This window comes from Parus major, chromosome 9, assembly GCF_001522545.3.
Source record: "Parus major isolate Abel chromosome 9, Parus_major1.1, whole genome shotgun sequence".
In the NCBI taxonomy this organism is placed as follows: Eukaryota; Metazoa; Chordata; class Aves; order Passeriformes; family Paridae; genus Parus; species Parus major.
In genome coordinates this window covers 14,851,152-14,866,733 of record NC_031778.1, presented here as the reverse complement: position 1 = coordinate 14,866,733, position 15,582 = coordinate 14,851,152, and the positions used below count along the sequence as shown (strand labels likewise).

Below are 15,582 nucleotides of genomic sequence, written 5' to 3'. Positions count from 1 at the left end.
CACTTTAATGCATTTCTCTGTAGAAGGCATAAAATTCAGGTACTCTTTTAGAATAAAGGAAAACAGAGAAGCAAGAAATTTTACCGAATCCTGAACTCTAGAGATTCAAGTTTTCTCTTCTCTGATTTAGTGAAAAGACATAAGGAGTCTTTGTCAGTGTTCTTCAGAAACTATTTCACATTGTTAGCTCTTTAACAAAGATGTCTTTTCACACTGGTGTTTTTGAACATTTAATTGCAAGGTAAGCCAGACAAACAAGTACATTAGACTGAAGGATGTACAGTGCCTATTAGACAGCGTCACTGCACCAAAGCTTCATTCCGTGCCCAAATTGCAGGAAGCGACAGCATTTGCTGTGATCCTCTTCTCTGGCTGCCCCAGCAGTGCTGTGCCTGGGGCAGTGGTGCAGGGTGACATGGCTGCCATGGTAGGAGCTGACTTCTGAAGCTCTTGGAAATCCTGACCCGCTTTCTGTCCTTTAATGAAGCAGGTGTAGCATTTAACTTTTCTGGGGTCACTCCAGGTTTTCAACCAGTACAGCCAGGGTAGGGACAGCTCAGTGAGTTGCTTTGATCAGAGTTCATTCTTACAGCCTGGGACCTGCTTGCAGGCTACCCCAATCTTCTGCCTCCTGCACAGTTAAAGGAGCTCCTGTACTGGGGCAGAACCCTACTAGTGCTCTAGGGACCCAAGGAATTTCATGTCTCCATAGAGACTACAATCTCATTTTCTTTCTCTCTCAAAACGGCCTCGTTTTCACAGGAACGCATGGGGTTTTCCCTAATTATCCTCTAGTGAGACTCCCTTTTTTTTCTTTTTTGCATGTATCATTTTTTAATTTGTTTGTTTGTTTGGAGGCGGAGGAGAAGCCTCCAAGGAGAGATGAAATGCCATGCATGGCAGTTCTGCCTGGCTGCTGTGCTGCCGTCCCTGTTCTGTCAGAGCAGGGGAAGGTTGCTATTACCATTCTATAATGTGTGGCCCTAAGTTATTTCTGCTTTCCTAAGCAGTTTGAACTGCTGCACAGATATTTCTGCAAACCCCCATTTCCACCCTAGTGCCCGAGTGACCTCTCCTGCTGACCCTGTGTCTCTCTCCTTGCTCTCCAGGGTTCTGGGACCTCAAGCAGCTCTGCTGCCACCACCCCATCCGTGTCCACTCCTGTCACTGGCCACAAGCGGATGATCATCCCCAACCAGCCTCCCCTCACCGCCACCAAGAAGTCCACTGCCAAGGGCCCGGGGCAGCCAGCGCCCATCCCGGTCACTCCCGTTGGCACCCTGAAGCCGCAGCCGGTGCCGGCCTCCTACGCCACGGCCTCCACGCCGAGCCGCCCGGCCTTCAACGTGCAGGTGAGGACGGCGCAGCCCAGCCCGCACTACCAGCCGCCCAGCCCGCAGCCCGGGCACTACGGCAGCCTGGGGCCCGGCCAGCCCTATGCCACCGCGCCGTCCCGCCAGCCCGCCGCCCCTCAGTACGGAGCGCCACAGCCCCACGGGCCCAACTACGGCTACGGCCCCCCGGCCGGCCGGCCCGCCGAGCCCGCCTACGGATACGCGCCTCCGCAGGGCCGCTACCAGGACCCCTACTACGGGGGGTACGGCGGCAGGAACGGCTCCGAAGCGCCCTACGTGCCGCAGAGCTCCTGGAAGGCCGAGCCGGCGTACCCTGCGAGTAATGCCATGGGCCAGGCTCCCCCTGGGCTCTACCAGCCACCGGGCACGAAGAAGACCTACATCACCGACCCGGTGCTGGCCCCGCAGGCGCCCACCCTGCAGCAGAAGGTAAGAGATGCCAGTGGTCACTGGCATTCCTGGGAGACAATGCCACATGGCTGAACGTGGCCTGGGACACTCCCTGGATGGTGGTGGGGGTAAAGGCGGTGCTGTCAGAGGTGTGGGGCAGGTCTCCCTACATATCTTACAATCTGGAAATAGGGAACTGTCATCTGGTTTGAAAAGAGCCAGAAAAGCCATCAGCCTCCAATGGTGAGATGGTGTCACATGTGGAAGCATGATGTCAGCCCATGGGAGGGAGGGAAGGGAGGCTTTGTCCCTGTGACATGCTGTTGCCCAAGGAGCTCCCTGGCTATGCCTCTATAAGGCATTGCTGAACTGGAGCCTTTCTTCTGGGCACTCCCAAGATGAAGTGAGAGGTTGGGTATGAGCTGCTTCATGAGCTTGTGGACATCTCTGGCTCAACAGTTTATCCTCCCTGTCCTCAGGCAGATGGGAGGCACACGAGAGGCTGGTTTTGATTGTGGTTCAGAGTGATTGCAGAGGTTGTCCTCTGGTGTGTTGCTGTTCAAAGATCACTTATCACTGAAACCACGTGGAATTGCGTCCCCACAGAGCTCGGTTCTGGTTTTCGTCTCCAATGTTGGTACATCGGGTGGCCCCCATCCACTTCAACAAGTGCCTATACCTCACAAAGTGAAGTCAATTTGAAATAGAAAGTTAAAGTTGGTCTGCCTGGTTTCTCTGCCCAAGCTGATCCTGCCTGGATTTTGTCATTTCTGGTGGTGGCCGTCTCTGATGTGGCTCTGGGAGGACAGAGGTGTTTTAGCTTTGTGGGGCCCTTGTGTATGATGAGCTGAGGTTCCACAAAGGGTGGGGCAGGGAGATAATGACGCTATTGCTGCCCAGGCCCACCTTGGCATATCTGAGCATATCCGTGCTCTTGAGTTTGTAGATGCTCACAGAGAAAAGGGAAAAAGCTTCTGATACATAACAGAAAGCCTATCCCCTTATCATTCCTTCTCTAACAGCACACAGTTGGTATTCCCCGAATTCCAGGTTTCCTGGCAGTGGGAACTTTGAAAGACAAAGATGCTTCTCACAGTTTAGAGGGCAAAAAATTACAGAAGTCCTTGAAATATTATCTACTAGCAGCTAAGAAACTGCTTTTTCTCTTTTCTTCCCCTTTTCTTAACAAGAAGCCTTGAAGCAGGGAGAGAAGCAATAAACTCTCAGCTCTGCAGGTATTTGGTATACAGCTTAAACCGAAAAGTAGTGAAAGACACAAAATTTGCACATAGCCTTAACTGGTGTAAATTGTTGTGGTTCCAGTGGAGTCACTGAGGAAATGCTGAGGTACAGCAGATCCATATTTAGACTTTTATAGATACAAGTAGGTTTATATATATAAAAAATTTAAAAACTGTGGTTCAGTCAGCATCTCTATGGAAACGCAAATCATCTCGAACCACAAACAGCACAAGCCTGTTAGTCTCATTTGCATTACAAAGCTGGAAGGACAATTTAATTTAGCTCAAGTTTGGGGTTTCATGTATGCTGATATATATTTATATATACATGTTGGTGTGTGTGCACGTGGCATTTACAAATTCACACGCAAAAATACTTCATAAGTATCTCTGTAAAAAATAATTCTGTTCTTCTGCAGAACAGACTATCATCTGCTTGATGATAAATCCCTCCAGAAACTTTCTTTCTCTTCCAACCTGCTGAATAGCTGTTTTCTTACCTATTTCACTTTTGAGTCTACACTTGCCTTCTGTAACATGTTGGTGACAGGCATTGCCTTTAAAGCAGTGTTGTCCAGCCTTACCACATGCTGTTCTCTTCCTTTGCAGAATAACTCATTCATAAAATCAACTTTGGGAATTATTTTATTTGAAAGGGGAAAAAAAGCCTGTGTTAGAGCCAGATATCTGTTAGGGAGAATTGTCACTGTAATTTCACTTGGCTATCATGTGGATTTTGATGTCTTTTCCTACACACACACATGATTCTGCATTTGGTTGTATTTTGTCTTTTCAAGGTTGAAAGCTTTCCTTCAGTTAAGGAAACAGGGTAAGAAGCATTAATACATATCACATAAAATGTAAGATGACCTTTAGGAATTTTTCTTCTTGTTAGGGAAATATTTTTAAATATCAAACAATTTCTAAATGTATTCAGAAAAGTGCACACCTAATCTTAAACACAGTTTGTGTGCAAATTATTAAGGATGTTGTAGCAAATCTATCTCAGATTAAAAGTTCATGGTCCTTAATTCTAACATATACCATGATCTATCACTGTGAGAAGCAAAATTTTTTCATTAAATTTGTTTTGTGTTTTTAAAGGGTAAAAAAAAAAGGTATATATTTGACATTCTTGCTAGGAAGAGGTTTATGACACTGTGGCTCTACTTTTTCTTTGCTGTGTACTAATCAAGTTGAAGTCGCTGCTGATCCAAAATAAATCTGGATTGGTATGGGAACAGCAAATAAGCTGTACTGGTTCTTAAAGCCTGCTGAAAACAATGAGTTTTACTCACACACAATTCCGTGTTGCATTCTATCCTTGGGCCACTTAAGGAGTGGGAGTCATGCATGTGAAGCCTCTGGGCATTTTAGTCTTTTGCAGCACCCTGTCTAGCATTAGTGCCCAAGTCTGAGTTAGGAAATGATCTGGTGGAGTGCATGTCCTCATTTAAACCTATATGTGCTTCAACAGCCCCAAAACCTCATGAGCTTTCTCTTCTGCATGGTGGGTGGTGGGGACTTCTGTAGGAGTAGCAGCAGAGTTCTCATGGAACCATTTGGCTCCTCTCCTGCTCTTGCTATGCCTGTTCAGACCAAGTCAAAATCTGGAGCTTCTCTTTTAACTTCTCCTCTCCCAGAGGGCACAAGGCCAGTGTGGTTCATTAGGTACACTCATTTCTGGCACCAAGATGTCCATAGTCGACATATGACAAAGCCAGTTTCTGATGTGGAGTATTCCCAGAACTTTGCCCTGTGGCCAAAGCAGGACTGGTAAATTCCCACCACCAACCAGCTCATCTACCACCAAATGTTTCTGTGCTGGACTGGTTAAGACAATGAAAACCCTTGTTGATTTCTCATATCTCCAAATAGGTCTGGGTCCTTTCACTGTTTTTGGTCATGTTTGAGCATTTTTGAGACACTATCGTATCTCGCAAGTGGATTTGTATGAGCGGACCTCATGTATATCCTGGTGTATTTGAGGGGTGGCTCTGGGAGATCTGATCTTCCTAGATCTTTTCATCTCCTAATTCTACTCATAGGCTTTGGGAAGCATAGTCCCTCCTAAAGGGACCTTCATGTTTTCAACATCTAGACTAGCTACCACTGAAGCCATTTGAGCTTTGTGGTTCTAGTCCAAAATGGTGGAAATCTTAGCAAAAACATTGATCTCTTGAGAGTGATTTACCAATTTGGTGAGGACAGAAGTGTCTTGTCGCTCTGATTTAGTACAGCATCCAAATCCACGTTCCTTTGCTGCAGATTTGTTGAAAGGACAAAGGGAGCAATGTCCCTTTGGTAGCTATGTCTGTTCTCCCAGACATGGCACAAGTGCCCCAGTTCCTTAAACTGGTCAGCCCTGGGTCCCATCATCCCCATTCACACCTATAGGGCATCATATGGAGCATGGCCTCCTCTTCAGACAGCCCCTCTGTTTTGCACACCTTTCCAGGTGAGCACCATGAAAAGTGAGGAGATAACTGTAAACAGGAGGATTTAATGAGGCAGCTCATGTTTGTGGCATGGTTTAGCTGGTGGTGGCCACTCGTGACTAGCAGACCTCAGCCACGTGTGGTTTCCGCACTGCTGGAGATGATTTCTTTGCTGCCTGCTGTACCCAGCCCTGACATGGTCTCATGCAGTTTGCAGTGCCCAAAAAGGACTGTGACAGATTGCTGTTTTCTCATTTTACACAGCTTTTGTCAGTTTTTCCACTGATTTAATACCTGTGATGGAGACACTTGCTTGGAAGTTTCATCTTTGCCTCAGAAATGTGTTCTCACCAGTGCCCTTCGCTGTGACTGGTGCACCTCTCTTGTACTGGTTTAATAATTTTTGCAGTCTGTTGTCACTCACATAAAGGAGATACCTCGGGCACTTGTGTTTGAACTGAGACTAATTCTCTTGCTGTTTGCTGTTAATTCAGTGACTAGAAATTTTTCCTTCTCTGCAGATGAATAAAAGCGGTCTGCCAGATTCCCTCCTGCTGTCACAGGGATCTATTCCTTCCCAGTGTTGCTTTTGACTTGTGGAGAAAGGCAGGCAGCTTGCTTTGCATTGCTTGCCTCCGCCAAAGTGTCTCCTCACCCAAAGTTTTATGTCTTCACCCAAGTGTCTTCTTCACAAAAGTCATGTATAAAAAAATTTTCAATGGATGGAATTTGGAGACAGTGTAAAATTATGATTTAAGTTGCTTTTCTATCAGTGTGGGAGAGTGGCTTCCCATTTTAATATGCTCAAATAAAGCAAAACAAAGTAAAATTAAAAAGATTTATTTAAAATATTCTACTTTGGCATTTAATGAATTAAAAAAGACTGAAAGCTAATGTAAAATGAAATAGAAGGTGAAATTCTGAAATTCAGAGTTGAATTTGCGAGTTCAGTGTGACATTTCAAAATTTTCAGATGAATATGCAGTTCCTTTCTACCCTGAGAATAGCAAAAAATGTCAAAATGTTGACATTCTTCACAAAACAGTAATTCAGAGTTCTAACCAGCACTAGCTGTATATCAGCTGCTGACTCTGTCATTGCTTCTGGGTGGATTAAATTAAATACTGTTGCTTCTGTTAAAATGAGGAGGAGGGGAAAGAAAGCAGTTGTGTCTAACAATAAGATGAGAAGCTCAGGACTTGTGGTACTATGACATTGAGAACGATGTTTTCCTTTTCAAGTTATTATAAATCCCTGCATGAAAATCTCTGTGGGTTTTTTCAGGTGAATAGGTGCTGGCAAGAGATGCAAAGAGGTGTTTTCAGAATGTTGTCCTTATCCCATCTGCAGGAATCTGACACAGTCTGGTTTATACCTTAGACTTTTGAAAGAGCCCAATTCTTGGCTCAAAATGTGTTTAACATGTTCATTTGAGAACTTTACTCTTTGTTCTTTGTATTATATTTTTATTATTTAAGCACTCCATATACTAGCAAGAACCAGCTGATGACAGAGCAATTAATCAGTTTTTTCTCTTAGGAATCATATATTTGAATTGTTTTCCTGAAATAGTGAAACAAAGAGTTGCCAAACAATTACCTCGAAGTTAAAGATAACAGGGAGCCTGCAGTTACAGGAGTAAGTCAGGTCAGCATATACTGAAAAACCAACTTAAATTTACAGCTTCAGGATGCAGCTTTTGCAGCTTTAGCCTTTAGTCAGCCACAATGGGTTAGAAATATAAGAGGAATAATTGAGAAAGAGGCTTTTGGCATAATACCTGGATGTTCTTTCTTGCTCCTTCTTAAAATAAGCTGAGGACAATGCCTCCACACATGATAAGGCATGGGGCAACCTTGAAGTTAATCAAGGGCTCTGTTTCTGTGCTGGTTAACTCTTGATAACCAAGTGTCTACCTTGAAAGATCCTGCCAGACTGTGTTACAGGCTAACATAAGAATTTTGGGTCTGAGGTCATAAGATGCAGTGAGTGTATACTTATATAGCATCAGACAGAAAGGCTGGCTGGTTCCCAGGCAGTGGGGCTTGCCCAAGCCCTGGGGCTGCCTGAGCTTGGGTCTCTAAGGGGCAGCCTGGTCTCTAGTGTGATCAGACAAGGATGGTTGACCTTGCTACTGGTTTACAGCTTTCAGTACAGAAAGCAACACCCATAGAAGTGAGTGCCACTTAATTTGCTGGCAGACTCTGGCTATTGTGTGTGATGGTGCTGCTGATTACTGGAGGAGTTGATTCCTTCCATTTTAAAATGCACTCGAGTCAAATCACATTGTAATTCTTTCAAAGCCAAAGCACCAGAGTGTGTGAGGAAGTTTGTTCTTCTGTCAGATAACTCCTGGGTCATTGTCAAGTTTATTGCAATGAAGCCAGAACCTGAATGGGTAAAGAAACTTGTCCAAGGTCAGGTATCAATTAGAAGAGTTGGGCAGAAAAAAAGAGACATGGAGCATCCTGGTGTCATTTGGTGGCTCTTCTGGTTCAGGTGAGAAGGTCTCTGGCTTCCCTGTTGGTGTAAAACTCTTCAGGCTTATGAGCTGATGGTAATGCCAATGTTAAGAGAAGTCACTGTGCCCACAACACAGGGACAGCATAGATGATGCTTTGGGTGATGTCTTACTTTGGCCATGTCATTTGGAGTGGATCTTCCTATATTTGGGTAGTTTTCCCACTGACTTCTCTGAAGCATATTTGCATTCTTAATCCAGTTTTTAATGGCACACATACAGATAAAATAGTAATGGTTTGGTACTGAAGCACCTCTTTGTGTGGTGGGCTGTGCAGAGTTTAAAGGGTGAATCATTTTTCCATGGATAGGAATGGTTGTGCATGGATAGGTTCTTGAGCCTAGTACTTGAATGAGCAGGCAAGTTAGAAAACTATCATGGTGTGCAGTGAGCAGTGCCAGCCGTGTAGGATCCAACCAAAAATAGATATTCAGTTGTAAAGATTACAAAGTAGTCTATAATGTTTGCTGATACAGTATTTGTTTCATCCAAGAATAATGGTATGAAGCAGTTGCTAATATATGGTTACATTTACTGATCATAAATGTTCTGGTGTTAAACTAACTTTGGCCTCCACATAATGGGCTTCCTGTTAAGATTTACCTCTGAATAACTATAAAGAAACATAATACAGTAAAATTAATAGCAGCCATTGGGGGAAAAAAAAAAAAGTTTAAAAAAAAGGAAGAGGGTTCCTATCATAGGCTGAAAGAACTCCTGCAAGGCAAACAGAATCTGCAATTACACTGACAGTTTTGTTCTTAAATGAAAATAATAGTGAATTATAAAGCTGTAAAATTGTTTTCACAACAATATTTTGTTTTTATAACTCATACTATTTCACTTAGTAGCTGCCTGGCTCCACAGCAAGTTACATAACATGATATTATGAGTATGATGCCTCAACTTTTTGTCTAGGGAATTAATTTAAGGGCTCTAAACTTTCCAGTCACATTTCCTTCTTTGTTCCAGATGCAGTATATTCCCTCTGCTGAAAAAATGTCAGATGGACTACATCTTACTTGTAGCAGAGTAATATTCATATGTCTCTTTACCCACACTAATAGGGCAGTGACTTAGTTTCACATGGCTCCTCAAAATAGTCCAGATTGAAATGGGCCATCTAAAGTCAGCTACACAAAACAAATTAGAAGAGTGGAGCTGCTGTGTGTTAGCTGATCAATGTAGCATTAGCAAGGATTTTCCACAGTGTGGTTTAGCAACAGCACAGACAGATGAATTATTCTTACTAGATGAGTATCACTTATCCTCCCAATTAAATATTTTTCTAAACAAACAAACAAAATTTCCTGAAATGAGTCGGCTGTAACTTAACCTGATTTATTTGGATTAGTTTAGTCATCAGTAAAATGGAACCACACCTCAGCTATAATATACAGCAGATTAGCTATCATAATTTTCATCCTATTATTGCCTAGTTAGACTCTACCAACACCTGAAGAATCTTTTTTCAGAGGTTTCTGCCAGCTTTGTGAGAGCTGATTGTTCATTAAATGAATCACCTTATTTTCTGTTGTTGCTGCAGCAGAGCTTAAAGTGAAAACTCATATTTTTTCCATGGAGAAAAACTACCTAAGTGGACAGGGAAGCTCCTGCTGTGTATATCCCACTGGGGGATTCTTTCTAGGCTGTCACCAGGAAGCCTGGTGGATTTTATTTTGCAGTCCAAGTTGGCCAACAGAAGAAATCTCCATGAGAAAGTGCCCTGCAACGTTTGTATTTTTGTAAACCTCTGTTTCATGTGTATCTTGCAAACTCAAAGATTCAGGAGACAACTGTGTTTTCCTGATCTGATGATCAGCATCAGAAAGGTGCCCTGCATCTCCTCCTCCAGCTTGTTTTAGAAGGCTGCTTTTCTGTTCCTTGCTGCATCAAAATCCTTTCCCCTTCCTATTATGCAATAATTACTTGTGACCTCTCTTTCCACAGGCTGCATCCCAAAAACATGAATTAGAAACACATCAATTTTTGCACGACCTCATCTGAATATTTATTTTAAAACTTTCTCCTGAACCCATTTTCTCAACTGCATTTCCCATCATCTAGATTTTTCACTACTTCTACGTGTTTCTACATCACTTTCCCTCAGGGTTCTTGTCCTCCAAGGCTTAGGCTTAAAATTAGGCCTTTTGCTGCTGTAGGATTTCCAGATCACTGAGCAAGTGGTGAATGAGTCTTTCTAGTAGATTTTTCAGTACAGAGAGATAATGCAGTTGTACTGCAGGCAAACATGGCCCTGTAGGTACCAGAGGGTGTTGGGAGTGCATGTGCTTGTGTTTGTTTCTTCATGAGGTTGCTCCCCAATAAATATGTCCAAATACAGTTTGCAAATCTGAATTCAGGTTCCCACCCACCTTTCTGTACCATTTCACCATCAAATCACCTTCTACTGAATAAATACAGAACAGCAATTAAAGCCATATGTGTAATTAGAAGAAATTTAGCATACATTTAAACAGATAAGAAAGGTAGAAGGATAAGTTCAGAAGCTCAGTTCTGTGTGACCTGCTTTTGAATAAACAACATTATATTCCACAGTCAATTATCCAAAAAGTACAATGTGTTCTGTTGCCAAAAAAAGGTTGTCAGATAGAAGTTGTTAGTCAAAAGGACACATGCACTGGAGTGAACATTAGTCTATTGTACTCAGTATAATATTATACAAACAGAGCTGGCTTGTTACTGGCTTATTTCTTTCTTTTTTTTTTTTTTAATTTTTGACCAGAGATGTGATTATGCAGCTTTTTAATATTACTTCATGAACATCTAATTGCAGGCTTCAGCAAGAGGTGCAGACCTTGCTAGGGAAATCAAATAAGGTATGCTCTGTGCAGCCCAATAATAAGGCTTCCAATACAAAAGTGGAAAAACAAGTCATTAGTTACAACCATCGAACGGAAGAGGTCTAATGGGAGCCACAGGATAAACATTCCATTTTATTATGTCTTCGTTATATGTTTTGCAAGAATCCGTGGTTATAAATTAAAATTGCTTTTTGCAGCGGCAGCTGTAAAAAGTTCAAAATCTGTGAATGTACCTATTATTTTTATTTATATCACAGCAGGCTGCTAGCAAAATTAACTTTTTTTTCTCCTCCTGTTTGTTAGTTAAAAGATGGAAAAAGCATACAAATGCATATCTGCAGGCAACACTCAAAAATCCCTCCCCCCCTTTTTTAAAAAAAATCAAGATGGCATCAATTTAAAGTGGGAGACAAAAGAGGGGAGGAAACCCAAACATCTCAGATAAAATGAACATCTTCACCATTACACAAGTTGGTAGGGTCTGGTGTTTGTTTAGAAATTTAAATTAATGCTAGTGAAAGCATCCAGACTGTACTTTGACAGATGAGACGGGGCTTTGCTTGAGACCATGTCGCTGACAAAGCAGAAGAATTTCCAGGGCTCTTCTCCAATTGAACTGGCAGTCGTGGAGACCCTGAATACCAGCAAAAAAAGCAGTATTAGAAAAGGATTTTCCAATGCTGTCTTCTGCCTTCTGAGCTGCTGTGTGAGGGAATGTGTTCAACCTCTGACTCTGCCCCAGACTCTCTCTTGAACCTTCCAGCAAAATAATTAATTTGTTCATTTCTTAATACAGCATTTGGAAGTCACTGCCCCAAGGTAACAGCCAGAGGAAGAGATTTGTGGAATGGAAATTTGTGGTGTTTGGAAACATCTGTTTCTCCTTTTAGAAAGGATACAAAGACATGCAGTTGTAAACCTTCATCGCCCTCATCAAGCCTTCTGCTTCCATTTAGGAGTTAATTATTAACTGAGGCACTGTAGGCAGCTTCTCCTCTCCAGAAGAGAGACTGTCCTGGACAGGAGATCTGTGGCTTTCAGCGTGCAAATCCCAAGCATCAGCAAATTACTTCTGAGCTGTACTTCCCCTGATCTAGGAAAGCCTTTTGTCAGAAGCTTAAATTCATTATGTGGAGCCTGCACATCCAAGGGAGAAAAATAATTGTATGCAAATGAAAAAAGGCAAAAAACTCACTGCCACGGAGACTTTTTTACTCTTTCACATTAACATTCCCATGGGCCATTTTGGAAGCAAGCCAAGGTAGTCTCACTCAGGCTGGGAATTCCTGCTGTAGGCAGAGTTGAGGCTCATTCTCCATCTTTCTCCAAGGACTGGTCAGAAAGAACCTCTTGGTAGGGACTATAGCACATCTCTAGGATGGATCAGATTGAAAAATGAAAACTGTTTCTGAGTCTCCCTGGTGTTGCTGTTGTTCCCTGGTTATTGTCATTATAATTCTGCTAGTGATGCTTAGTAATTGTTCAAAATACCAGGTAATGCCAAGAATTCAGTACCATGGAACCTAATTTTTTTTCTATCATTGGGAAATTAAAAAAACCCACTGTGTTTAGTGATGAGGAACCTGTTTTAAAGTAAAAACCTGGATTTTTCAACACAAGAAGGGTTCCTGCAAGCTTTGCCTCCTGCTGTGCTGCCAGTTGCTGAGAAATTATTATATTTCCCAATTTAGATGTTGGACAGTGACTCAATATGCCCTGGAAATACTATCATTCTAGCAATTTTCTCATGTGGTAGCTCAGCTTAATGTTGGAGAAATGGGTAGTTACGAGTCCAGACACTCTAACGTTGGACTTGGGTTCTAAAAATAAATGTTTGGTTAACTTTTAGTCGTCAACAAGTTTCTACTGCCACACATGTTAGAAAATGGAATAAATGGCCTCATGCAATTCCAGGCACACTCTGTGGTCAACAGAAGAATCTGCAGCAGATTAAATATGGTGGCAATACAGATAAAATCAGTGGCCATTCTCGCTATATGGCGTGTGCACCCCAATGTTTAGAACCTTGAGAGAAGAGTTAACTGTTCAGCAAGAAGAACAAGTGAGCAATTGTGCATCTAGACAGACCTTACTAGCATGTCTGATTTCTCAAATGTCTCCTTTCTGGCTTTAGACTTGGTGGTTTAACCTTTTTTCTTCTTAGTTTCCTCTCTAAAACAGATATAATGTTTACCTCCTGTATCACAGTGGGGGTTTCAAGACTTGATTGTCTGCAAATTAGTTTTAAAGTCTATAAATGCAAAGTAGTGTTCCTATTTTCTGTGTGAAAGGCAATGAAAATCATGTGCAGAGCCTCTCACAGCAGGCACAGTGGTTATTTGAAATGAAGGATATTTCTGCACCTTTGTATGGAAATGAAAGAAAGATCTCTCTTAAATCTGTGGCTGTTAAAACCAGTTAACTTTTAGTATTTATGTAGTGTTTTATATTGTCAGAGCTCTCTTATGAATCTCAACTAAATTCTTCACAAAGCCTCTGAAAAGCTTATGGTAATATTCTACCATTATGGTCATTTCCCCAAACTCACAGAGGGAGAAAGTAACTCACCCAGGCTCATATGGGTAGCAGCCCCATGGCTTTCTCCTCCCTTGGTGACAGACAGAAAGCAAGGCCCTGTTCCAGGCAGATAAAAAAGGTTCCCTCAGAGGTGGAGAATGAGTAATTTAATCGAGTTATACAGCTTTATGAATAAGTCAACATTAGGAGAGTAAGCATTCCTTGAGGAGCAGTGCAGTGCTGTGACCTTGTCTGGGTCTAAGGGCTTTGGTAGGATTTAGGATAAATGTGGCCCACTCTCCCACGTGCTGAATGTGTGCTTAGAACAGAAATACACAGCTCAATTAAGCCTCACCGTGGCTTAAGTCCCTGTTTTATTTTGTTGCCTGCATGGGGAAAAGGCCAGTGAGATCAGGCATGACTACTGACATCCTCAGCTTTCCTGTTCATGAGGCATCTGCATGTTTTATGGGGAACCAGATGCAAAGAATGTGAGAAGTGAGGAAGAGGATAAATGTTGTTGCCCAGTGTTCAGGATTGTTCAACCAGTTTCCTTTGGTCTTCGTTCTGGGATGGTTGATCAGACATTTGGTGGCCATGTTATGCCCCATTTGGTTTTAGAAGGCTTTAAAACAAACTCATTTATGGAAGGAGCTGTGTTGCAGCTGGAGTCAGACTACCTCTGTACAGTAATTCCAGCTGTTGCTGGAATGAGATGAGAAACCAGGAATGGAAATAAGCAGACATCCAAGAAAAGCCACAGCAGATACAACACCTCATATATGAAGCACATATTCAGAATCTGTATAGAACATTTTAGCAGTGAGTTTGATCTATCCTATGAAGGCTCTTGTGTTGTAATGTACAGGTTTTCATTTTGCAGTGTATATATTGGACCAGAGTGGTGTCACTATAGCAGTAATTGACTTTGGAGCAACTCTGTTGATTTAGTAACAGCTGGGAGTATAGATCAGAGGCTAACATAGTATTGTCATCTGAGGTTCTCAAGCAACAACTAGGAGACTGAGTAAACCATAGCCTTTTCTGTGCTCTTATTTCCTGCCTGCCTAAAACAATTACACATTGAAGCTGTTTCTGGTACAGCAGTGACTTTATGGTTAGCTCTAGGGGAATCCACACCTTATCCCTGCTGGTTACCAGCCTTAACATTCTTCAATACTTTATTTTGTAAGACATTGTTTCTAAGCAAACAGAGATTTTACTTCACATTAGCAGGATATCCCTGTGTGAGTTCTTGTAAAGAAGAGGGGAGTGCTGTAACAGAGCAGCTCAAGGAAGTGACACCCTGTGGTGGAAACCCATCCATTTCTGGGGGGGTTTGCTATAGCATTCAGAGTGGGCTGTGAGTAATTAGGGCTGTTCCTGAATAGACACCACAGTGATGTGAACCTCATCAGCAAGGACTGTAGGCAGTATAGGTAGAGAGCAAATGTAGGTATCAGAAGGGGTTGGTTGTGAGCATGCATCCTCACAGTTATTAAGCAGAAATAATGTTGAAAACTTGGGTCTTTTTTACTTATATACAGATATACATTTCTTCCTAAGCTTTCTTTCCAAGCACCCTACTCGTGATCTTTCCCAGAAGGATGTCTCTGAATCTCACATCCTACTTTTGTTGGACAGAGGGTTTTTCCTGCTTCTCTTACGCTCTGCACAAGAGACAGCTGTTCACTCCTCCTCAGTGACGAATATATACAAGGGTCAGTATACAGGGTCCAGAGCACTGTGATGACAATGAGAAAGGCAGCTACACTGAGCTTTTGCTGATGAGAGTTTATTACTCATGGTTTCATATCAGCTCATATCTGCCTCAGCTGCTCTGCAGATGCCTTTCTTCCCCAACACTGATTTTTCACTTTAATTGCAGGAGATTGCAATTCCTCAGCCAAAGTGTGTGGCTTTCCTCAGACCTGTGTGATTGTCACTGGGTATATCTAAATTGGCAGGAGCTCAAGAGATCTGAGTGCTGGGAGAACCATAAGGACTCATAAACTGTGGGACTACAAGAATGAGTACAAAACCCTACCTGACAAAAAGAAGCAATTTGTCAATTGCTGAGATACATTTAGTTGGAGGTTTGTTGTGGGATATTAACACCCAGATGCATGCACATGTATTTAGACAAATATCAGCTAGGTCTAGAGTTCTATCCATGTCCTCAGTGTTTGCTCATCATCCATGATTTCTGCTCTTTTGTGCCTTCTATTCATGAAGTTTAAAGTAGTGACACTGAGGAGTGACTCCTACGGCCTTCAGCTAAATATGTGCATTGAG

General features: G+C 42.4%; 1 protein-coding gene across 3 annotated transcripts in view; it reads left to right on the top strand.

Moving 5' to 3' along the window:
• The window catches only part of LPP (LIM domain containing preferred translocation partner in lipoma), a 311,346-nt gene that overhangs the window by 181,050 nt on the left and 114,714 nt on the right, over positions 1–15,582 (top strand). For all 3 annotated transcript variants that reach the window (XM_015637754.3, XM_015637755.3, XM_015637753.3), the window contains one exon: positions 1,110–1,784. In XM_015637754.3, the coding sequence (XP_015493240.1) occupies positions 1,110–1,784 (675 nt within the window). The remainder of the gene's footprint in view (positions 1–1,109; positions 1,785–15,582) is intronic.